The sequence below is a fragment of the Rhinoderma darwinii genome, chromosome 6 (assembly GCF_050947455.1).
Source record: "Rhinoderma darwinii isolate aRhiDar2 chromosome 6, aRhiDar2.hap1, whole genome shotgun sequence".
Lineage (NCBI taxonomy): Eukaryota > Metazoa > Chordata > Amphibia > Anura > Rhinodermatidae > Rhinoderma > Rhinoderma darwinii.
This window is the reverse complement of record NC_134692.1, coordinates 44,016,335-44,043,173: the sequence shown is the minus strand read 5'-3', so window position 1 is coordinate 44,043,173 and position 26,839 is coordinate 44,016,335. Positions and strand designations below refer to the sequence as shown.

At 40.5% G+C, this 26,839-nt stretch overlaps 2 protein-coding genes across 2 annotated transcripts in view; one reads left to right on the top strand and one right to left on the bottom strand.

Annotated features, from left to right (window-relative positions):
* The window catches only part of RAB17 (RAB17, member RAS oncogene family), a 22,662-nt gene extending 15,542 nt beyond the window's left edge, over positions 1-7,120 (top strand). The window contains exons 5-6 of the mRNA XM_075831510.1: positions 2,416-2,509; positions 7,005-7,120. Of these exons, the coding sequence (XP_075687625.1) occupies positions 2,416-2,509; positions 7,005-7,120 (210 nt within the window). The remainder of the gene's footprint in view (positions 1-2,415; positions 2,510-7,004) is intronic.
* On the bottom strand, positions 6,224-26,839 carry PRLH (prolactin releasing hormone). The gene is made up of 4 exons (XM_075831183.1): positions 26,763-26,839; positions 25,505-25,660; positions 13,099-13,140; positions 6,224-8,027 (listed from the first exon to the last, which is right to left on the bottom strand). Exons 2-4 carry the CDS (start codon positions 25,650-25,652, stop codon positions 7,861-7,863), a joined length of 357 nt encoding a protein of 118 aa, XP_075687298.1. The 5' UTR covers positions 25,653-25,660; positions 26,763-26,839; the 3' UTR covers positions 6,224-7,860.

Here is a 26,839-nt window from a genome sequence, read left to right as displayed (position 1 = left end):
AGCCCAGCCCACTTTTTTTTTAAAGTGTCAGGAACTGGGTAAACGGCCTAAAAGTAAATTTTTTTGCGAATTTTAGGTTGCTTGAGAAATTTCAACACCAGAAGACTGGCTTGGAAATATTGTTAGATTCCCTCCTATGTTATTATCAATGATTCACCTGGCCCCTTAAATTGTAGTCCGGCAAAGCAATAGGTAAAAAAAACGGAATTCTTTTACAGGCTAGTAATCAAATCAGGTTGAACCAGGTGGAGGTCCACAGGAAGGTCAGGAAAGAACCTGAATCAGGGATGGAACAATAGACAGAATTTTCTAGCACACCATTGCAAAAAAGTAATGAATACAACCAACGTTATTGTTTAAGTACCAAAGAAATGTCCTGAATTAGAATATGTAGAGGAAGGTACAGAAGATTATTGCCCAGCACATCTAACCTTCCTGTGCACTGTCTCTTTAAAAAGTGAAAACCACATGTACATTCCTAGGGCAAGCAAGATTTTCTCTTCGATTTTAGAAAATTCCATACATGTTTGCAGTTAAAAAAAACAGGTGTTTTTGGTTTTGGTTTTTTTAAACCGCAGTGTGCCTTATTTGTCATGTGTTTGTTGCAATTGTGAAAAACTGCAGCAACAAAAAATAAACACATTTAAAAACAACAATCACATAAACTTGGCTTCTTTTCATGGTTCATCTTGGGTCCATATACCTCTTTAAAAACATTTTTCAGTATAAAATCAACTTTGGGTGCAACCACAGGTGGGCCAAGAGCCCTCCAGATTGACACATTAAAAAGCAATACCTAAGGTAGTCACATTCCGATTTTTTTCTGTCAGAGTTTTGCCTCAATTGTGGTAGAACAGTTTATAGGGTACGCTTTTTTTCATAACATAGCATGCCCTAAAAAAAAATGAGGTTTTCAACTGCACTGTGTGAATGTAAATTCAAAAAGTTAAAAATCTGTCATACCTTATGTAAATATGGTCTTAGGGGGTGTCCCGTCACCTAATCGGGCATACGGATGTCATAGATTGGCTCCCCTGCTCGGAACCGCCATCTATGAGCAAGATCAGAGTTGCCGCTAACAAGCAGCAGCATCTCGCTCTGCCAGACTCGGGCCGTCCATGTATTACATGGACGACTAAACCTGAAGAAATACGATAAACTGTTTTTTTGTTGTTTTTTTTTTTTGTACCAGTGTATGAAAGTGAACAATTGATTACAACATTCAAACTGCTACTACAAATAAATCTACTTCTATCTAATCCCACCCTGAATCAGGGACACAATTACGAGGTTCAGAACAGAAGTCGGCAATACGCAAGTTATAATGACCAATCATGCCGATCCCTCTGACGTGTTTCGCCGTATAACCCGGCTTCATCAGGAGACTGGGACTTAGACATGTACTGTACATGGTTGGAATCAATTATTCATTTTAACATACTGGAAAAAAAAACAACATAAAATACCAAATAAGGATAATAGAACTATAATAATACAGAGTTCTATGACCGCATTATATACAGAGTGCAGAAGAGGAACCTGTAAAGAACGATATTACGGGGAACAGTCTTCAGCATCAGCTTGTGTTTTTAATATTGTGACATGAAAAAAAGCAATTTAATAACTCATAATAAAATGTATATGTATGTAGGTAAATGCACTCAGTGTAGGGTCATTTAGTGTTATTACAGGGATGACCACTGATATTAATGGCTGCTATGAAAGGAGAGGTTTTCACGTTTACTTTGAATCCACTGCAAAAGCCACATGCGTTACGTGCGTATTTTGCTGCAGGTTTGAGAGTGAAATCTACTGCAAATATCGAACACAAATATGCGACATATGGAGCATGCTGCAGATTTGAGTTTTTCTGCAGTGTGTGAATGTGGTTTTGTAAAATTCCATACACTATGATTTTGCTGCAGGCGATATAAAAAATCCAAAACAACTACATGTGAACTTAGCTTTATACTACATCTCCCTGCATGGTCTTGTGTAGATTGTGCATTGGGATGCTGGGTGTTTCAAAAAAAATAATAGTGATGAAGAGGGGTCTGAAAGGAAAACTGGCAGGGATTTTTATGACTAAATATACAAAATGTGGATGCATGTGTCTGGGGCGTCACATAGAATTGTTGTACTAAAGTTTCAGTTGAAATGGTCACGAAACTTAAGTGCGTTACATTCAAGCAAAACTTTGTCATTGTCATTTTTCAGTGACCTAAAAAATGTATGCACAAATCATTTCTAAACTTCTCAATGTGCCTATGGACTTGCTGTAGTTCCAGCCTAAACATATCCACAATGAGTATCAAGATATCAATCCAAAGCAGATATAAAATACAAGAGGTGAGTTCCAACCTAGTGCAGAAATCATGGCACTTGTTCATGACTGAGGAATTATGTTACTTACAGGATGCGGAAGCTTTTGCTGAACAAAACCAACTTCTCTTTATGGAAACTTCAGCTAAGACAGGAAATGGCGTGAAAGAGGTTTTTGAAGCAGTGGGTGAGTCTACTTTATTAAAGTGCTCTTGCTTAAAGTGGATTTCCACCCAAAATTTAATATTTTCCATATATTAGTAAAAGGATGTTCTAGAAATCGCCGAAGTGTCATTACTATGTTTGTTTTACCAATGTAAAATCAAAGATGGGCGCTGGTCTTGGACATACAGATCAAATGTCCGAGACTAGCGCCTATCTTTAATTTTACTTTGGATGCAGAAGTGTTTGATCGCCTTCGTGGCTGGAGCATCGGCCTTTGGAGTAGTGTGACCGCCTGGAGATTTGGTAACTGTTCATATTAGAGATTTTGCAGCTTTTCTATTCAGTTGCGGTGGCCAATTTTGGCAGTACAGGCCATATTGGTTATCACATTTAAATTTGCTTCTCAGCAACTATGCAATTTACTATTTGCAAATGTGATCAATATGACTGCACTACCTGTTGGCACCTTTGCAAAAATGGGAACCACAACTGAATAGAAAAATGGCAATATCTCTAAGTAAAGCAGATATAACTACAAAACTTTGGTGGTTGCTTCAACTTTCTTTTTAATAATATACATATGACCAAATTTAAAGTTTTAAGTGGAAATGGTCTTTATTGAATCTGAGCCTGTAATAAAATTGGTAATTTTGTTTCCCCAATCGATTGAACATAAGAGTAGCATTGTAGCTCATTAGTTAGCACTGCGGCCAGAATATGAATCCCGACATCTGCATGGAGTTTTTATGTTATCTCCATGCTTCTATGCATTTCCTCCAAAAACCTAGATTTCCTTTTAGGGCTCATTCAGAGGAGCATATATGTAGTCCGTGTGACGGGCAGTAAAACAACGGCCGTCACACGGACTCATGTACTTCAATGGGGCTGTTCACACGACCGTGTGAAGGGTCCAGGAAAAAAATAGGACATGTCCTATTTTTGTGCACTTCACGCGTCCCTCCATAGGCTCTAGTCTATGGGGGATGCGTGACAACGCGTCCCGCAGGGGTGCAGCACGGGTGCACCTCTGACGTGAAAAACTACATTAAAAAAATATATACTGATAGGTTATTTGGATTCCAGAATATATATAAATAATGGGACATGAATAAGTAATGCATGGGAACCGGGCTCAACACTTCTATTATTATGTATGCAGCATGTACATTTCAATATATCTCTGCTCAATATCGTGTCATTTATTGTCTGTATCTGCATCTTCTGTATGATGGGGTACAAGCATGGAGGTAGAATGTATCTGTGTGTTCGACGCATTAGGATATTAATATTCTCTATTGCTTACGGTACTGTCAGTACAATATAAACCGTTCATGATGGCGGTAACTTACAAGCATTGTGATGTGTAATGGAGGCAGTAATAAAATAAATGTTATATTGAGGTCCACGGGGAAGTGATTTTATATCTTAAGATCCATCATTGTCTTCTTCGCTTTCTATGTCTCTTCATACATTACACACCAAGCACATCCGTTACTCTCCCCTGCTTTTTATTTTGTTACTACTTAATGCACATTCATATTTAATGGTCTTCCTGTTAATCTTACGGACCAATTCCTATTTTTTCTGTCTGCAGCCAGTGAATTACTGACTTTGGAACATCAAAAGGAGGGCAAGAAACTCCGGAGGGAGTCCCACATCACCCTTGAAGACAGGGGCGTAACTAGGAAAGACTGGGCCCCATAGCAAACTTTTGACTGGGGCCCCCCCTCCCCTGGGTGTCACACAACCCCCCCCCCTTGTAGATAGTGCCTTTTTTACAGCCCCCCCTGTAGATAACGCCATACAGCCCCCCCTCTGTAGATAGCGCCATACATCCCCCTGTAGAGAACGCCATACAGCCCCCCTGTAGAGAACGCCATACAGCCCCCCCCTGTAGGGAACGCCATACAGCCCCCCCTGTAGAGAACGCCATACAGCCCCCCGTAGGGAACGCCATACAGCCCCCCTGTAGGGAACGCCATACAGCGTTCCCCCCTCCCCCTGTAGGGAACGCCATACAGCGTCCCCCCTCCCAAAAAAATGCGACCTACAGTGTGTCCTACAAAATACATGTATCCCCTCTCCACAGGATCTCCACAGGACAGGGGATACATGTGTGATCTCTGGCAGCGATAGGGAGAACGGGGGACTGAAAGTCCCCTGAACTTCTCCATGACTAACCTCTGACTATCCCCTATACATGTCTTTTGCTCTATTTTGCGCCTTCAGGACCAGACACCGTTTAGCCATTTTTAGCACGTGTTAGTTAAATGGCTCTAACTTTTTTATTTGTTGGGCTAACGACGTGATTTTTGTGACGTTTTTTCCATAGACAATGCAGGTTTAATTTTTTATCGTTTTTATACGCACCTTTTTTGCTATTTTAGAATTTTTATTCATAAAGTTTGAAAATAATAGTAAAAAAGTAAGCTTTTTTACATTTCAGCTATTTTTTTTTTTGGTAATAACATAGTCTTACCCTAAAATAGACCTTTTATTTGTGATCGTCATTGTCTACCGTAAATCTTTATATATTACATGTCTATATTAGGGTAATTGGGTCAGCGCTAGCGTTACGATAATGATTGGCGGGGGGGGGGGACGGTTTTTTTTTTGGGTGGGTATTTTATGTGTATTTATTATTTACATTTTTTTTGCACTTTACTTTATTCTTTTTTTATTACTATGGTCTGTCCCCCAAAGGTCAAAGAAGACCTTTGGGGAACTTTATATATTTTTTTTCTTTCTTTTACACCATGTTTTTCCACTGTAACTGGGGTTGCACAGCAGCCCCAGTTACAGAGGAAATCAGCCCTCTCATAGTGACGATTGTCACTAATAAGGCTGTGCTGGGTCTAGTAAGACCCAGCAGCAGTCTGTCACTAACGGCACCCGGCGATCATGTGACCAGTCACATGATCACCGGAAGGAATAGAGACAGCGCCGCTGCTGCTGTCTCTATTCCTGTACACAGCGCGCATTCAGCGCTGTGTACAAGTGATCAGAGAAGACAGAAGCAGCGAAAGCTGCTTCTATCCTCTCCTCAGGGTCCCCGGCAGTCACTGACAGCCGGAGACCCGACATTCAGCTGCCCGATCGCGCGGGCAGCAAGTTAAAACCCGAGCCGTAGAAAGTCTATGGCTCGGGTTTTAAGGACCCTGACCGCTGGCCGTAAAAATACAGCCAGCGGTCGGGAACCAGTTAATGGCAGAGCGGGGAGATACCTCCCTGCTCTGCCGTAGTGTTCAGTGGCGTCCCGCTGTAGCAGCCATAGCGGCTGCTAGCGGAGCCTCCGGCCATGGTGGGGGCCCGTGCCGGCGGGCGACACGGGCCCCCTCATGCCGCGGGCCCCGTAGCAGCCGCTACTGCTGCTACGGCGGTAGTTACGCCACTGCTTGAAGAAACACATGCCCCCAGTATAAGGCATCGATGCTGTACTTTCCAATAGGTGAAGTAGCAGAAGACATTTGGGAGGATTAGTAGCTCTGCTATAGAACATACAAGTAGTAAAGAAGAATACAATTATTGACCTATAGAATACAAAACAATAAAAATAAAAGTAAATACTATGGTAAAATATAAAATCTACTTTCTAGGAAATAATAAATTATACTGTAATTTAAGAAGACAGAAGACAAGAGATACAGGATCAACATTTCATAGGCTAATGTCAACAGAGAACCCATAGTTCCATTAAAACTTGTCTTTTAAAGCAATTTGCTTTTATTTTGGTTGGTATAAAATATTCCATTCTGAAAGGAGAAAATATTTTTTTTTTTTTACAGTTTTCATAAATGTGAGAATTTTTTTATGGAAAAGAATACGGTACATTATACTAAATAATATGCAAGATCGGTGCTTGAACATACTTTTAGCAAAAGGCTCTGTTCACATTACAGTTATTCGGTGTTCTGTTGGGGTTCGAGTACTTTTGACAAAAAGGATTGCATAGTCTGCAACACCATTATTGCTATAAAAAATACACGAACCCTGAAAGAAATCTGATGGACACCAGTATAAGTTAATCGGGTCTGTCATAATCATTAGGATTTGTTTGAAAACAGATCCGTCATAGCTGTCACGGTTTTCTTAAAATCATAAATTATCACCTATCCACTGGATAGTTGATAATTTTCTGATGGCTTTGGGCCCCACAGCTGGAACTCCCAACAATCGTGAGAACGGGGGTCCCAAACCCCCATGCCTTCTCACTGCTCGACTGCAGTGAGGAGGACATTGGATGGAGCAGTGGTCGAGAATGCACGCTGCCTATAGGAATGTCTCAAAGTCTATAGGAATGACAGAAAGAAAAAATCTATGGGAATGATGAAAACAGCCGAGTACAGCCCTCTGCTGCCTCCGTCATTCTCATAGACTGGAGTGGTGGGCGCATGCTTAACCGCCGCTCCATTCAATATCCTCCTCCCAGGAGGCTCTGGGAGTTCGGGACCCCTGTTCTCACGATTATTGGATTATGGATTATTATTATTTTCTCAATTATTCATATGCTGTTAAAGGTATAATACAGGATGATGACCTCGGGGCCGAGGTTCTTTCCATGCTTGACAAGTCATTCCTGTCTAGCAACAGTTCCATACAGTCATCATATAAAGTTGACGTGGGAAGTATGTAGCACACATACAAGGAAGAACCTGAGATGATGAACGCTATAAAAGCCTTCCTACTAACTCCTCACAACCACAGGCAGGAAGACTTCATAAACACATGGGGCCATTTATGTAAACCGTAGCAGAGAAAGACAGCCAGATTCTTTCATTTGTTTGATGCCATTTAGACATTGAAAACCTGTTTATTTTCCATAGGGAATAGTGCATTTGAGTCACGAACAAGTTATATATTTTTCCCATGGATTGAATATCTAGCAGATCTGGGCTGTTGGTTCACAACCAACCTCGGCCATCTCTGCATGTAGTTTGCATCTTCCTGTGTTTTTATGGGTCTTCTTCATGTAATCCAGTTTATATTAAAAAAACATTCTTATTTAACGGAATCCTTATGAAATTAGCTCTTAAGCAAGTGTGTGGACTCAGACAGGGATAATAGATTATGATCTCCTTCTGGGACAGTGACTGATGTGAACGCATTCTCTGCAGAGTGTCGGCGCTATATCATTTAATTAGTTAATAAATAAAAACTAAGTAAATATTCTATACATGAGTTTGTAATAAAAAGCAAATTGAATCCACAATATGTGGCATTTCCACTTGTGTGAACAAATGCTTCCAATTTGTAATGTAGATGCCTCGGACAGAGATTTCTCACTGGCGATAAAACAATTAAAAGGTCTGTTTATCTCCTAAATATATACAGTACATAGGCAAAAGATGAGTTGACACCACCATACATGCAGCTTTAGATGTCATCATTCAGTTCAGCGCTGTCTTCTATTGGGACACATGTCTGTCCCATTGGTCTGTACATGGATTTCTGAGTGTCTTCCCAGGTAGTGCCTCTCCTACCAAACCGGCCCACAGGACGGATTCCACGGCCAGTGTACCATGATGGGTCAATATCAGGATCTGTGACAAGAAAATAGGGAGAATTGATTTATGTTCCAAATCATCCATTCTGTTCGTTTTATGTCGTATAATGGGTGATGTCCTGATAATAAAGGAATAGGGATGAGAGTAATAATGGGAAATGTAGAAAGAGAGGGACATATGTGAATTCAATTTTCAAAGATAATTATAAAGAGCAGGATTGTGTGGAGGGGGGTTCACACAATCTATGTGCACGTTAACAGATACAAAGACATAGGTTCTTGTCAGTCACAATTAGTGCCCACATAAGAGATCCCCCTAGCAAAGTGATAGCAGCAATGCCCCCAAATCAGTGTCAGAAATGCTGCTATTTATGTTAAAGGTGGACATTACTCCTAAGTAAGAGATTAAAGAAGAAAGGCAATTAAAAATTTTGCACCACACTATCCCCTTATATTTCTATGTATGTAAAAAATATAATACCTTCCCAGTGTTTAGCCCGCCTTATAACATCAATAATTTTACCGGACCAAACAGGCTTCTATTCCCTCTTGCCAAACTACGGACAATATACGTCCAGTAGTGAATATTTTCCATCCTGCCAACTCTAACAAATAAGAATTAAGGCTGTGGAGTCTAAACCAAGAGAAGGCTTTTGATTCCGTAAACTGTGAATATTTAGCGCTGGTGCTAAGAAAGATGGGCGTCCAAGGCCCATTTTTGCAAGGCCTTCATATTGTCTAGTCTACCCTTTCCGGCCAAAGTGAAGCTTCAGGGTTCATTGTCCTCCTCCTTTCCTACAGATTGCCGAACATGACAGGGCTGCCATTTGTCCCCTCTCCTCTTCGCCATAGACATGGAACCTTTATCCCTTGCGATCCGTTGTAATGTGGACATCTTGGGATACAACTTAGGATCATTCCCTTTTACACTGGCCCATAAGCGGCCGGTGCAGCGAGCACCGATCCACAAGGTATCGTTGATCGGCACTCGTTTGCTCCAGTCACACGGAGCTATGGATGGGGACGAGCGGTCGTTACTCCGATCACTCCTTCATCTGCTTCTCATTCCCCTCTTTACACTGGGCAATTATTGGCAACGAGCGTTCTGTGAACGCTCGTCTGCCCGATAATCGGTCCAGTGTAAAACCCCCTTTTAGTATGTATGCAGATAACATGCTTTTATCTGAAACCCTCAGATCCCTCTGCCAAATCTGTGCCAGATTTTGACCCAATTTTAAACATGTTCGGGACTTTGAGTTAACCCCTCCAAGTCAGAAGCTTTGGACCTAAATTTATCTCCTGACCTGGAATGGTTGATTTCTCAAAACTTTGGCATTTAAATTAAAACAGGTTCACGTCATACTTAGGGGTTTACCATTCCCAAAAACCCTCCTTCCCTTTATTTGTGCAATTACCCTAAATTGATCTCAGATATCAGAAAACTCCTTGAGGAATTGCCTCGTTTTCACAGCTAGGCTAGGTAGATTGTCCTCTATCCGTACGACTATTCTCCATTAACTACTGCAAGGGTAAGCAACCTCTTGCAATGGTGCCGCATACCGACACGCGGGGCATAGTTGACTGGCACACTTCCCTATCCCAGTGTCAAGCGCCATTGTGTGATTGGCAGCACTAAATACAGATAAAAAGAGCGGCGCTTCATTATGCTCTTGGCGGCGCTGATCACCAGGAGAGAGAGCAGTGCTTCATTGTCTTTGTCGCTGCTGAACGCTTCACAATCACACAATGCAGCACTGCAGTCTCTCCTGGTGTTCAGCACCGCCAAGTGCATGACAAAGCACTGCTCTCTCCTGGTGATCAGCGCCGCAAGTACAGAGTTTAGTAACCGCTCTATAAAATAAAAAGTTGGCAGCGCTCTCTCCTATATGCCACCCCCCAAATTGGGTGCTCAGTAGATGTAGTTTCCCCTATGTGCACCCCTCCAAGCTCGTGTTCAGTAGTCTCCTATGTGCACCCCCAAAATATGGTGTTCAGTAGCCGCGGTCTCTCTCGCCTGTCTGCAACGCCCCCAAGCTGGTATTCTGTAGCCGCAGTCTCTCCTGTGTGCGGTTCCCCCTAGCTGGTGTTCCGTAGCCTCGTATGCAACTCAGATGAATCATCTTTGCAAAGAAAGCCAGGGACAGGGGTTACACTAAAATGTAAAATGAATTAACTGATTTATTTAGTGTCCCGTTTCTTATATGACTTTCATGTTTGCGTGGCACACTGAGTACTTCATCATTGATTTTTTTTTATTGATTTTTTTTATCGGTAAGCCATACAAAAAAGGTTGCCCACCCCTGAATTACTTTATCTCTTCAGATCTGTCCTGTACCTGTCCCTAGGTGTGCTTTATTACAGATTTAGGCCATTATTGATACATTTATATTGGCCGGCTGCAGACACAGGGTTCGCAGACAGTCCCTATATTGATCACCTATATCTAGAAGCCTGGGATTACAAAATGTTAAAGTTGTATTATTTAACTGCACAATTCTCTCAAATTGCAGTATGGAATGATAACCCACGTCAGACGAGATGGGCCTTATCTCAATTCCTTTCTATGACTCACTCTAACCCTCCAGCTCTGATGTGGTCCCCTCACCTTGGCTCACACTGTTAGTAATGAAGTGGTTGCTCATTCCCTACTGCTCATTCATACTTATAGAAATCATTTTAAACTAATGTCCAACCCTTCCTCTTTGCAAAACCTTCGAATTAATCCAGGTTTCCCTCCTGGTCAAACACCTGCTGCCTTACAGTGGTGGTCAGATCAACATTCCACCACAATTGTAAAACTCATTTGAGATGAGAAAATTAAATCTTTTGCAGAATTTAAAAAAAGGCCTAGACATCCCACTAAGAGAACATTATAGTTATATACGAATACACCACTTCATAACCACTTTCTAAGGGGTCCCGCATGGGACCCTCCCTTCCACATTTGAAAATGTATGCAGATTTACACCTAAAATTAAAGGAATGAACTCTCAACTGTATTCTGAAATCCCCCCTTCTATGTAGCAGCATAAAAAAAGGAAATTGGCTCTATACCTAATGACATTACTTGGCAAAGTATATGGGAGAAGGCTCACACCTGTTCTCTTTCATATAATTTTTAAGGAAATCTCCTACAAACTTCTCACACCTGTCAGGCTGGCAAAAAAGTTCCCCTCCTAATCGAGTCTCTGTTTCTACGAATGTGGAGAAGTGGGCTCACTATACCACATTTGGTGGACATGTCCAGTTGCTAAAATGAATTGGAAACGTGGGGAAAGATGGATCCGTGCTAAATTGAATCTCCACATCAACTTGTCACCTTGGTCAGCGCTACTTAATAACCTGATTTCAGATATCCCACAAAAAATAACATAAACTAATAACCCATTTTCTTTCCATTGCAATGTAATTGCCATTTAATCCCCTTTCAGAAAACTATTATTAAATGTATGGATATCCGAAGCTTTGAACGTATAGTGGCAATTCTAGAGGACAAAATCACTCTATATGAGACTATGGTCACAATTGCAAGACTCCTCTTCCTAGTGCGGTACCTCTGACGTGGAGATTTCTTGACTAGCAGCTTTCCACTTTCTTCAGTTACGCATGCATGACCTATTCTCTGGTTGATTCTAATTTTTTAAGTCATTTCAGTTATTGCTGTTTATTATTTTCCCCTTCTCCCCTTCTTGCCTTTTGTCTTCCTGATTTTTTTCTCCCCTAAATGTTTGAAACAATTATGATAGGACGCTGCGTTGCCCTGTATGCATATTACTTTCTTTTTGGTAATTCTCACTTTTCCTCTGTTATGGGAAAAAAAGAGAAATAAAAAATAAATATATATATATATATAATGTCATAGTGCCATACAGCCGCTGTATTGAATACATTGTTCAGAAAAAGCCATGCAGTGCCAAAACAGAGCTGCACAGCACCCATTTACTGCATTCAGTGTACAGATAATATACATAGTACCCAGTTAGTGCCATATAGTGTCAAAATACACGATTTATACTACATTGGCCAGAGTACAATACATTTTCCAGATAATATCATACATTGCCTATTTAAATCAGCTACGGACAGTGCCAGGGCGGCTTGAGCGGTGCTCCCTCTCGCGAGAACACACACAGACTTGGTGGTTGTGCTGCAGATAGCGTGCGCGTGCCCTCACGCATGCACGCACAGCCGTTCGCTCACATATCGACGTCACCACTCCCGCCGCCACGGAACGAGAAGAGAAGAAGCAGAGACGAGGAGAAGGAGACTAGGATATCTACTTACATCCGTCGATGTGCACGCAAACGGCTGTGCGTGCATGCATGTGCGCATGCGCGCCACGCTATCTGCAGCACAACCACCAAGTCTGTGTGTGTTCTAGCGGGAGAAAACAGCGCAAGCCGCCCTGACACTGTCCTACTGATTGGACAGTGTCAGAGCGAAGAGATCACGCCCCCTTGCATTTTAGTTAGTTAGAAACGCCCCATTGACTGTTTAGGAGCTTATTTACATATCGTGCGCCAAATATAACGGCACCGATATGTAAATAAAGGAGGGAGTTATAAAAATAATTTTATGTGAGACAGGGAAATATCACATAACATCAGTGTCCCTTGCTTAAAATCTCTGAAACAGCAATGATAAAGAGTTCTACTATTTACTGCTCTTACAGATGCGGAACTTGAAGCTTCTGGACCCCAATGCAATATCTGTACCGTGGCCCCCCACATACCATGTGCCATTTATGGTGTCTTCTTGTGTGGCAGAGGGGTCTTTCCACCCCCCCTATCGCTGTGGTCTACCTAGAGAGTGAGGAGCAGCGACACATTTTTGAATCCAGAGGGTGACAATGTTTGTGTAGGGTAACAATTTAAAAAATATTATTTCAAATTTTTATCAGTTAAGAACGAACACAATCAATTGCCCAGAAGTACATATTTATCTGCGGTACTTAGATTCCCATGTGTTGAGACGTTGCAGCCCACCTAGTATAACTAAAAACATACACAGATAAAAAAAATTAGCAGCTTCCTATGAACATGTGAAATGAGGATATTGTACATACATACATTCATAGATGTCACACCACTACATATGGATGGACATACCACTTCTCCTGTGTGCAGCTGTTGCCATTTTAGGGAATAGACCTGGGAAAGGTTTAAAAAAATGTAGTTAGAATCTAGAAGAAAAGCGGAAATCTTCTTGCCTGAGCACAATCGGAGTGGGGTTCTGAACGCTCACCAACGTGCGGCTTTGCAAATAGTATTATGACCATGAAATGAATGCGAGTACATGAAAACAACAATAACTTCCATTCATTTAAATGGAGAAATTCTTTGCAGCATGCATTTACCCTTCTCCATTGATGCATGATAGCAACTGCTGGACCCATTACCAGAATTTTTTTCGAACCTCATAAAATTCCCTTCCCTTTTGGTTTAAGATTTGGGTATGAACTTATCAAGTGAACAAAAGTAGAATTGAACCTTTTTGCTTTCTGTCTGAGGTCTCCTGCTATCAATCTATGATCCTCACCGATGACTCCACAATTCTTTAAGTAGCAGCTTCACAGCTGGACCATATAAAATACTTTATGATTTGGGTTCGAAGCCTGGGACCGGGCATTGTATATTCATGGTGTTTGGATGCAAAAGTGTTAGAATTTAATAAATATAATAATATATTTGGTGATAAAGCATAAGGCTAATGAAACAATAAGTAATATTGCAGCCTTTGTTCAAACATGTATATATTGGTTCATTTGGTTATATGCGTTCATTGCAGTAATTGCAGCACTGGGTTGTGGACTGCCATCGCTCAACAGTTATCTACCCATGCGAAAGGCTCCCTGAGACCACAACTTGTCTTGGGTGCAGAAAAGAGTGCTTATTTTTAATGGCTGCCAATGAGGTGAGGAAGAAGAGGGCTATTTCTTAGGCCCTGTTTACATTGTTCCCATTAGTTTCAATTTCAGTCGAATGCTTTTTTTTACCCACTCGCTGATTTTCTTCAGTTTGCGTGAAATATTTGTGTCCTGCTCGATCTTCGGTTGGATTCTGCGGTGGATTTTGAGGCGGGACCCACCATGCAAAGTTCGCCGTGTGAAGTGACTCTAAGGCTGATGTAAACATAGAGTAATCTAAACCTTAAAGAGGTTAGCCCACCACAGGGGTCCCGAGTCCCCTGAATGAATGGAGCTCCACTGCCGTAAATAGCCAAGTGCAGCGCTTGGCTATCTCCGGCAGCCCCATAGAGAATGAATAGAACAGCAGTGTGTAAGAGTTACAGCCACTCCGTTTATTTAGGGGACTCGAAACCCCCCATTCTCTTGATCAATGAGGGTTCCAGCTTTGGGACCCCCCCGCGATCAAACACTTCTCACCAGGGAAATTATTGATGCCTCTGAACTGAGTTGAAGTTGTTTGAAAAGTTAACTCCTTAACGCCGAAGGACGGATATATCCGTCCTCAGCAGCTGCTAGTTCGCGCAAGAGGACGGATATATCCGTCCTATGATGGGGCGGGTACTGTCACTGTACCCACGCGATCAGCGGCAGGAGCACGGCTATTATAGAAGTAGCAGAGGAAATGCGGTCCAGCGCTTGGGTAGAAGTAAAATAGAAAAAATATTTTTCCAAGTTTAATTAAATTGCGTTAAAAAGTCCATTGTAGTATGGTCTCGGTGTGTGGATAGAAGGAAAGAATGATCCTGTTAGCCTACGCGTTTCGGACGAGGCACCGTCCTTAGTCTTGGCTGTAGTGTAGTTTGAACTTGGCGCTCTGGCGGATTTATACTGTGTCCGGGGTTACAGCTGAGTCCTGATTGCGTTTCACGTCTCTTAGTCACTTGGACCGCAACCCGGAAGTGGAGCAATGCCGGTGTTTGGTGTGCCCATTCTGGTGTTACGTAAGTTATCATTTCATATTGGGCAACTTACCCTATGAAGCAATATGTGTTACTTAGTTAGACTGTATTATAGGTTGTGTGCAGTATGTAACACTGAAATATTTGAGGATGCTTGTGAGATGGATCTTGATACATGGTCATGTGTGCGTTCCAGATCACGTGACCAAATGGAACGCAAACATGTAGGACGGATCAGCGGCATGCAGTCTAGGATGAACGTGTGTCATCCTGATTCAACTACATATGGTATGTAAATATTTGATTTCTGTATGGTTAACAGGGCTTGTACTTGGAAAGTACCATTGAGGAAATATCAATATTTGATATCTGTACCTATACCCATAGCTGATTGCCGTTCAGGTCACAGTATCTTGTGGTGTTAAAGTAACAGGGAGCGGCCAGATTAAGACATTTTTGCGCATCTAAAGTTCAATTTTTACTAGTTAAGGATGATTGGATCATAAGTGCACTGGTGAGGAAAGTGAAATGAAGGAAACATTTAAATCGTGAAAATGTAATGCATGACAGTCAGCATATATTATGCATGCACCACGGGGAGTGATTGGTTAAAATCATGATTGTATGGAGAAATTCCTGTAAAGACAAGATGTCAATGTATATTAAGTTATATCATAAATTCATGGGACTTTGTATGGGGAGGTGGTACGATGTTGAATCCCTTTATTTAACGGTTTAATATTGGAACATGAGTTCTTTTTTCAAATTTAAGCCGTCTGGAAATCTAGTTTTCAGTCTATAAATCCAAAAGGCTTCTCTTAGGTGAGTTTTGTTTTTTATGTCACCTCCTCTTTTTGGCATGTGAATTTTTTCGATAGCGTAGCAGCGGAAAGTTTTGATTGTCCTATTGTGTTTGTGTATGAAGTGTTTTGATGCGTTGGAGATGTTCACAATATTTGGATTTCTGACATAACTCAGATGTTCCAGTATTCTGGTTTTTAATTTCCGGTTAGTGCATCCCACATATTTTAGAAGACACTCTGTACATTCAATAATATAGACAACAGATTCCGTGTTACAATTTATATAATTTTGAATGGTAAATGTGTCTGATTGAGTAGAGTTACTGAAATTTTTAGTGGGGTATGCATAGGAACAAACTTTGCAGGGGTGTTGACCGCACCTGTAAAAGCCTTTTGTTTCTAACCATGTGGTATTTATTTTGTCGTGTGAACTGAAATAGGACGGGGATAGGATGCTGCCTAGGGACGGTGCTTTGCGGGCTACTATCCTGATTCCTCCTGCCAAAATGGTGCGCAAACTGTCATCCTCCATGAGAATTGGTAAGTATCGATTTACTAGATTTTTAATTTGAGAGAATTGATTACTCTGTTGGAGAATTAGTGTGGGCTGACTGTTGGTATTTGGCTTAATAATGGTCTTATTGTGGTACTCAAGTAATTGTGTTCTAGGTTTTTTGGACATGATGTCACTTGCTCTATTCAGTGTCCATTGTGGATATCCTCTTTTGGAGAGTCTTGATTTTATCTGCTTTTCTTCTAGTAAGAACCGATTGTGTGAACTGCAGTTCCGTTTCGCTCGGTGCATCTCCCCTACTGGTATGGCCCGAATGGTTTGTTTGGAATGGTTACTTCTAGCATGGAGTATGTTGTTGGATGCTGTTGGTTTGCGATGTGTTTCGGTACATATTGTCTGACCCACTTTGCCGCTTAGTTTTAGGTCCAGGAAGATAATCTCAGTGGTGTTATGGTTATGAGTAAATTTAAGATTACAGTTATTACGGTTTAAGCTCTCAACAAAAACTGGGATGATGTTAATGTCTCCCTTCCAGATAAGTAAAATGTCATCAATGTATCTACCGTACCATTCAATACAATTGCCATATATGTTGTTACTGGAAAAAATGTGGGACTGCTCCCACCACGACATGACCAAATTCGCCACTGAGGGGGAAAATTTAGCCCCCATGGATACACCTCTTAATTGGAGATAATATTTTCCATCGAATAGGAAATAATTATTTGTCATTAGGAACACCAAAACTTCCAGTATGTAGATTTGGAATTTCTTGTCGTAGCTACTGTGTGTAGATATGTGTTCTTCCAAGGCAGTGTAGGCTATTTGGTGGGGAATTGAGGTGTATAATGAGACCACATCACAAGTGAGCCATGTGTAATTTTCTTGCCATTTTAGGTTACTTAGTGAATTTAGGACATTTTTAGTGTCACTTAGAAAGCCAGGTGTTCTTTGTACTAGAGGTTGCAACAAAGTGTCAAGCCATTCCGATAGTCTCTCAAGTATTGAACCAATACCTGAGACTATGGGTCTCATCGGTGGAGGGAAAATTTCCTTGTGTATTTTTGGAAGTGCGTGGATTATTGGAGTGATGGGTTGATCAATATATATAAAGTCCAACTGTTTTTGAGTGATGAAACCTTGTTGTAGGCCATCAGTAAGTAATTTTTTCATATTGGTTTTGATGTTATCCACTGGATTTTTGTCTAAAATTTTATAGGTTGTTTCGTCTGACAGCATGGTCAGAATGGATGATTTGTAGTCGTGTTTATTCAGGACTGTGACATTGCCACCTTTATCCGACATTTTAATGATTAGTTCTTTGTTAACTTGTAACGATTTGGCAGCCTTTCTCTGGCCAGCTGTCATATTGTTATGTGGTTGCTGAGATTTTGTTGTGTCTGCCAGATTTTGTAATTCCTTTTCTAATACCATCTGGAATTGGTCCATGGAGTCTGTGCGTGAGCCTATTGGATAGAACTTAGGGTTTGATGTTTCAAAATTTCTAGCAGTCATGACTGTTTGGTTTGGTTTTTCAGTACACAGATGGTCTAGGCACACAATGGTCGTTAATTCTTGAAACGAGAAATTGGATGGGATGTAAGATATGTCCACTGGTAAATCTTCGGTACCGTTAATTGTATTCGATGAAGGTATCATGATATCAGTGGCAATAACTGGTGCTGAGAAATGTTTTTTGACCGTCAAGTTGCGGATGAATTTATTGATATCGAGTATGGTGTTGAACAAGTTGAAATTGTTTTTCGGGGCAAAATTGAGGCCCAATGATAGAACTTGATTTTGTTCCTTGGTTAACGTGGTAGAAGATAAGTTAGTGACATTAGTTTCTAATAATGCTGAAATTTTCGGGGACGGAGGCGGCGATTTGGATCTTGATTTGGTCTGTTTGTGCTTCCTACCGCCCCTCCTTCCTCGTTTTTTGACTGATGACCTGGGGCATCTTGTCTGTGGTTGGAGTAGGACCGCGTTCTCATATTCTCATCTTCTGAAAAACCCTCTGCTGAGTCTGGCTCAGTGGAGCTGAAGCTTACTCTGTTGGGTAGATCTTTGTACTGTTTATGTTGATAATTCCGTTTTTTGAGAATAGGTCTTGGTCTGTTATAATTTCTTTCTCTCTTATTCCAGGTGTAAATTTCATTTAGTGCATAGTCCTTGGTATCTCGTTTGAATTTGCTTTTCTTCGTTTCTGCTATAGATCGATCAAGTTTGTCGATCGCTGATGATGTGCGCAGATGGAGAGAAGAAAAGGAAGGTAAGCTGGAAAATGACTCTATCTGTTTCCTACTGTCCAAAATTTGTAAGTCCAGTTCCAATAATTTTTGTTCTTCCTGTTTTGTAATCAATTTCATTAGTTTGATAGAGCAATCAGATAATGTTTCGTTCCATTCTTTGAGAAAATCTTCAGTATAAATGAAAGTGGGTGTTTTTCTCAGTCTCAGACCTCTTGGTATCATGTCCTTTGAGATGTAATTTTTGAGAGTGGTGAGGTCCCACCATATTTTGGCTTGTTGGGCCAATTGCTTTTCCAAACCATGGAAAAGTTCCTCCATGTTGGATTCATTTTCAGTGAGGTTGTTGTTACCACCAAAAACTTTCTCTGCTAATTCTGTTCTGGTTAACTGGTTTTCATTCGCCATGTGGAAATAGATTGTACATACAGTCCCGTGTGTCCAACAAGGGTCTCCAAATGTTGGCAATATAGCCGCAGTGAGTTAAAATCAAAATAGCAGAAATAGCCAACGTATGTAAAATGTTATGCTTCAAATGTTGCAAACTGAAATCCAACGTGAACGTAATGTCACGTATGCATTTAGGGTATGCTTATTCCTTGATTCGAGCAGACTTTTATCAAAACCTCTACCACACACTATCAGGTATAGTGAGAAATGGCAACAGTATGCACATGTATTATGTGGAGCTCACTGTTGTTCAATTATGGACATAATTTGACAGATGGGAGCACGTGAGAAAAGCCGATGTTCTTTCCGTCTATCCACACACCGAGACCATACTACAATGGACTTTTTAACGCAATTTAATTAAACTTGGAAAAATATTTTTTCTATTTTACTTCTACCCAAGCGCTGGACCACATTTCCTCTGCTACTTCTGTTCCTGCATCGTGTGCCGACACGAAAAAGATCCAGGCGCTGACAGCGACACCCAATCCTTGTGTCAGGTGAGCTGGAGGACTTCTCCCCTTGTTTCCTACTACTGTGATATCGGCTTTTCTCACGTGCTCCCATCTGTCAAATTATGTCCATAATTGAACAACAGTGAGCTCCACATAATACATGTGCATACTGTTGCCATTTCTCACTATACCTGATAGTGTGTGGTAGAGGTTTTGATAAAAGTCTGCTCGAATCAAGGAATAAGCATACCCTAAATGCATACGTGACATTACGTTCACGTTGGATTTCAGTTTGCAACATTTGAAGCATAACATTTTACATACGTTGGCTATTTCTGCTATTTTGATTTTAACTCACTGCGGCTATATTGCCAACATTTGGAGACCCTTGTTGGACACACGGGACTGTATGTACAATCTATTTCCACATGGCGAATGAAAACCAGTTAACCAGAACAGAATTAGCAGAGAAAGTTTTTGGTGGTAACAACAACCTCACTGAAAATGAATCCAACATGGAGGAACTTTTCCATGGTTTGGAAAAGCAATTGGCCCAACAAGCCAAAATATGGTGGGACCTCACCACTCTCAAAAATTACATCTCAAAGGACATGATACCAAGAGGTCTGAGACTGAGAAAAACACCCACTTTCATTTATACTGAAGATTTTCTCAAAGAATGGAACGAAACATTATCTGATTGCTCTATCAAACTAATGAAATTGATTACAAAACAGGAAGAACAAAAATTATTGGAACTGGACTTACAAATTTTGGACAGTAGGAAACAGATAGAGTCATTTTCCAGCTTACCTTCCTTTTCTTCTCTCCATCTGCGCACATCATCAGCGATCGACAAACTTGATCGATCTATAGCAGAAACGAAGAAAAGCAAATTCAAACGAGATACCAAGGACTATGCACTAAATGAAATTTACACCTGGAATAAGAGAGAAAGAAATTATAACAGACCAAGACCTATTCTCAAAAAACGGAATTATCAACATAAACAGTACAAAGATCTACCCAACAGAGTAAGCTTCAGCTCCACTGAGCCAGACTCAGCAGAGGGTTTTTCAGAAGATGAGAATATGAGAACGCGGTCCTACTCCAACCACAGACAAGATGCCCCAGGTCATCAGTCAAAAAACGAGGAAGGAGGGGCGGTAGGAAGCACAAACAGACCAAATCAAGATCCAAATCGCCGCCTCCGTCCCCGAAAATTTCAGCATTATTAGAAACTAATGTCACTAACTTATCTTCTACCACGTTAACCAAGGAACAAAATCAAGTTCTATCATTGGGCCTCAATTTTGCCCCGAAAAACAATTTCAACTTGTTCAACACCATACTCGATATCAATAAATTCATCCGCAACTTGACGGTCAAAAAACATTTCTCAGCACCAGTTATTGCCACTGATATCATGATACCTTCATCGAATACAATTAACGGTACCGAAGATTTACCAGTGGACATATCTTACATCCCATCCAATTTCTCGTTTCAAGAATTAACGACCATTGTGTGCCTAGACCATCTGTGTACTGAAAAACCAAACCAAACAGTCATGACTGCTAGAAATTTTGAAACATCAAACCCTAAGTTCTATCCAATAGGCTCACGCACAGACTCCATGGACCAATTCCAGATGGTATTAGAAAAGGAATTACAAAATCTGGCAGACACAACAAAATCTCAGCAACCACATAACAATATGACAGCTGGCCAGAGAAAGGCTGCCAAATCGTTACAAGTTAACAAAGAACTAATCATTAAAATGTCGGATAAAGGTGGCAATGTCACAGTCCTGAATAAACACGACTACAAATCATCCATTCTGACCATGCTGTCAGACGAAACAACCTATAAAATTTTAGACAAAAATCCAGTGGATAACATCAAAACCAATATGAAAAAATTACTTACTGATGGCCTACAACAAGGTTTCATCACTCAAAAACAGTTGGACTTTATATATATTGATCAACCCATCACTCCAATAATCCACGCACTTCCAAAAATACACAAGGAAATTTTCCCTCCACCGATGAGACCCATAGTCTCAGGTATTGGTTCAATACTTGAGAGACTATCGGAATGGCTTGACACTTTGTTGCAACCTCTAGTACAAAGAACACCTGGCTTTCTAAGTGACACTAAAAATGTCCTAAATTCACTAAGTAACCTAAAATGGCAAGAAAATTACACATGGCTCACTTGTGATGTGGTCTCATTATACACCTCAATTCCCCACCAAATAGCCTACACTGCCTTGGAAGAACACATATCTACACACAGTAGCTACGACAAGAAATTCCAAATCTACATACTGGAAGTTTTGGTGTTCCTAATGACAAATAATTATTTCCTATTCGATGGAAAATATTATCTCCAATTAAGAGGTGTATCCATGGGGGCTAAATTTTCCCCCTCAGTGGCGAATTTGGTCATGTCGTGGTGGGAGCAGTCCCACATTTTTTCCAGTAACAACATATATGGCAATTGTATTGAATGGTACGGTAGATACATTGATGACATTTTACTTATCTGGAAGGGAGACATTAACATCATCCCAGTTTTTGTTGAGAGCTTAAACCGTAATAACTGTAATCTTAAATTTACTCATAACCATAACACCACTGAGATTATCTTCCTGGACCTAAAACTAAGCGGCAAAGTGGGTCAGACAATATGTACCGAAACACATCGCAAACCAACAGCATCCAACAACATACTCCATGCTAGAAGTAACCATTCCAAACAAACCATTCGGGCCATACCAGTAGGGGAGATGCACCGAGCGAAACGGAACTGCAGTTCACACAATCGGTTCTTACTAGAAGAAAAGCAGATAAAATCAAGACTCTCCAAAAGAGGATATCCACAATGGACACTGAATAGAGCAAGTGACATCATGTCCAAAAAACCTAGAACACAATTACTTGAGTACCACAATAAGACCATTATTAAGCCAAATACCAACAGTCAGCCCACACTAATTCTCCAACAGAGTAATCAATTCTCTCAAATTAAAAATCTAGTAAATCGATACTTACCAATTCTCATGGAGGATGACAGTTTGCGCACCATTTTGGCAGGAGGAATCAGGATAGTAGCCCGCAAAGCACCGTCCCTAGGCAGCATCCTATCCCCGTCCTATTTCAGTTCACACGACAAAATAAATACCACATGGTTAGAAACAAAAGGCTTTTACAGGTGCGGTCAACACCCCTGCAAAGTTTGTTCCTATGCATACCCCACTAAAAATTTCAGTAACTCTACTCAATCAGACACATTTACCATTCAAAATTATATAAATTGTAACACGAAATATCTGTTGTCTATATTATTGAATGTACAGAGTGTCTTCTAAAATATGTGGGATGCACTAACCGGAAATTAAAAACCAGAATACTGGAACATCTGAGTTATGTCAGAAATCCAAATATTGTGAACATCTCCAACGCATCAAAACACTTCATACACAAACACAATAGGACAATCAAAACTTTCCGCTGCTACGCTATCGAAAAAATTCACATGCCAAAAAGAGGAGGTGACATAAAAAACAAAACTCACCTAAGAGAAGCCTTTTGGATTTATAGACTGAAAACTAGATTTCCAGACGGCTTAAATTTGAAAAAAGAACTCATGTTCCAATATTAAACCGTTAAATAAAGGGATTCAACATCGTACCACCTCCCCATACAAAGTCCCATGAATTTATGATATAACTTAATATACATTGACATCTTGTCTTTACAGGAATTTCTCCATACAATCATGATTTTAACCAATCACTCCCCGTGGTGCATGCATAATATATGCTGACTGTCATGCATTACATTTTCACGATTTAAATGTTTCCTTCATTTCACTTTCCTCACCAGTGCACTTATGATCCAATCATCCTTAACTAGTAAAAATTGAACTTTAGATGCGCAAAAATGTCCTAATCTGGCCGCTCCCTGTTACTTTAACACCACAAGATACTGTGACCTGAACGGCAATCAGCTATGGGTATAGGTACAGATATCAAATATTGATATTTCCTCAATGGTACTTTCCAAGTACAAGCCCTGTTAACCATACAGAAATCAAATATTTACATACCATATGTAGTTGAATCAGGATGACACACGTTCATCCTAGACTGCATGCCGCTGATCCGTCCTACATGTTTGCGTTCCATTTGGTCACGTGATCTGGAACGCACACATGACCATGTATCAAGATCCATCTCACAAGCATCCTCAAATATTTCAGTGTTACATACTGCACACAACCTATAATACAGTCTAACTAAGTAACACATATTGCTTCATAGGGTAAGTTGCCCAATATGAAATGATAACTTACGTAACACCAGAATGGGCACACCAAACACCGGCATTGCTCCACTTCCGGGTTGCGGTCCAAGTGACTAAGAGACGTGAAACGCAATCAGGACTCAGCTGTAACCCCGGACACAGTATAAATCCGCCAGAGCGCCAAGTTCAAACTACACTACAGCCAAGACTAAGGACGGTGCCTCGTCCGAAACGCGTAGGCTAACAGGATCATTCTTTCCTTCTATCCACACACCGAGACCATACTACAATGGACTTTTTAACGCAATTTAATTAAACTTGGAAAAATATTTTTTCTATTTTACTTCTACCCAAGCGCTGGACCACATTTCCTCTGCTACTTCTGTTCCTGCATCGTGTGCCGACACGAAAAAGATCCAGGCGCTGACAGCGACACCCAATCCTTGTGTCAGGTGAGCTGGAGGACTTCTCCCCTTGTTTCCTACCACGGCTATTATACACAGCCTGGCTCCTGCTGCAACTGCCAGAATCGAAGCACGCTCCGATTCCAGCAGTTTAACCCATTAAATGCCGCTGTCAATAGTGACAGCGGCATCTAATTTGTTTGACAGAGGGAGGGAGCTCCCTCTGTCACCCGATCGGCGCCCCCCCCAAACAAATCGCAGGTCGCCGTCGGGTTTCCATGACAGCCGGGGGTCTAACAAAGACCTCCTGGTCTGGCTCCAGCAAATGCCTGTTAGGCGATGCCGGAGGCATGACCTAACAGATTGCCTGTCAGTGTAAAACTGACAGGCAATAATGCTTTGGTATACTAAGTATACCAAAGCATTATATATGCGATCGGCAGATCGCATAGTGAAGTCGAATAAATTAGTCAAAATCAAATAAAACTACTTTTTTTTGCCCAAAAAAATGGTTTTATTCAGTAAAAGTGTCAAAACAAATAACACATACACATATATGGTATCCCCGCGATCGTAACAACTTGACCAATAAAATGAACACATTAATTAAACCGCCGGATGAACGGCGTCCAAAAAAAACCCCAAAAAACAATGGCAAAATTCTCTCTTTTCTCCCATTCCCCCCATAAAAAATAAATTAAAAGTTAATCTATGAGTCCTATGTACCCCAAAATAGCACTAATGAAAACTACACATTGGCCCACAAAAATCAAGCCCACATACGGCTACATCAACGGAAAAATAAAAAAATGACGGCTCTTAGAACGCGGCGATGCAAAAACAAGTAATTTTTTTCTAAAAGGGTTTTTATTGTGCAAACGTAGGAAAAACATATAAAACCTTTACATATTTGGTATCCCCGTAATCGTGCCGACCCATAGAATAAAGTTAACATGTTATTTACGCTGCATAGTAAACGGCGTAAATTTATAACATGAAAATTAATGCTGGAATAGCTGCTTATTTTCAATTCTCTACTAAAATAAAGTTAATAAAAGTTAATCAATATATTGTCAGCATCTAAAAATGGTACAATTACAAATTACAACTCGTCCCACAAAAAACAAGCCCTTATACGGCTATGTCGACGGAATAAAAAAAAAAGTTACGACTCTTGGAATGTGACCGTGAAAAAACAAAAAATAATCCTTGGTCATTAACGTGCAAAATGGCCCGGTCATTAAGGGGTTAATGTAATTTTGAAGCCATAAAACCCAAACAGACGACCGGGCGTTCTAAAGAAACATTATTTACATGGTTGCTAAGTGGCAAAATCAACTTAATGGCACACAGTCATTATCATCATTATCATCATCATAGTGGGCAAACTGTAAAACCAATTGCAATTCCAGAAAAAGAAACCGTTACAGTTTAAGAGTGTGTTATTGTGAATACTCACTCCGAATGTCTAGGGATGACTGCAGTACTCGGCTTTCAGTCTCCGGTATGGCCAAGCACAGCAGCAACAAGCAGGAAATAGAGGCACACACCAGTTTCATTCTACGTTTGTTGAACCCACTGACTGCTGGCAAAGAGCAGCAGGGCATCAGGCAGTCTGCAAGGGGAACACAATTATAGATCGCTCTCATTCTGGATTTTAGTAATTTGTAACCTTATATAGGTTTCAGAATCTCTATCACTCAGTGTACTGGAGATAAATACTCGAGATATGTATGTTTAAAAATGTATCAATGTGTTCATTAAAATAATTCATATATCAAATTGAATATATTCACTAGATTAAATCATAGAGCATCATGGAGAAACATAATATTCCATGCAGATGGTGTTCTGATAAAAATTAGTCTCAGATGGCGAGTTGCAAGGCATTAATACTGAACATATTGTTACACTGCCCATAATACATATAAGAAATATTTCAAATGTGGAGTAGCTGCAGAGAAGGCATGAAGTTTAAGCAACCTATAACTGTTTGTGTGGATGTCATTCCATGATATCCGAGGCAGCCTGTGGCTTTCCGACTGGAGTTAAAACAATTTTGACAGCTGGTCTCAAATCCTATTTCTAGTTGGTATGGAACAATTGGTCCTATCATGCAATTCAAACACCCTGTACACACTGTCTCATACAGTCCCGGGGATCTACATGCTTCTGAGTTATTGTTTCCTATCAGACAAAAAAGTTAATGATGAGATAACTTACATAGCAGAATATGGGGAACACCTACATAATCCGAGAGCTCGCTCACAGTTCTCTATTATGGGGTGCATGTACCACATAAACATCCATACAGTGGGGGGGTTCACAAGATCTCAACTTAGGGAAGACATTTCAACTGACCGTACTTTATAAAGCTTTAGCACCATCAGTGCCAACCATATTGAGTATCATACAGAAGTATCCACTATTTGACATCTTTATGTATCACATTAACAACTCTAGCTGATGACTGTCTATTCAACACACATTGGGAAGAATTGGTTCAGTGGTTAAATGCACTGAATAAAAACCATAGTAATGAAGATTGACTCACTTTTATAAACCAGAGTTAATTCCAGTATTGTTAATTCTGCTTAGCAGTGTATAGTTTCTAGTGTATTGTAGATTTAAATGTTTGTATAGGTAAGAATGACATGTTACTGTAAGTCCTCTTCATATGAAACAAGTATTAGACAGTGGTTAGCCATCATACTCACAGTTTTTTGTGGCAGGGGACTCTCTCCCCAGCTTTCCTCCAATGTCTGATCCCCCTCACAATCTGGTTATATTAGCT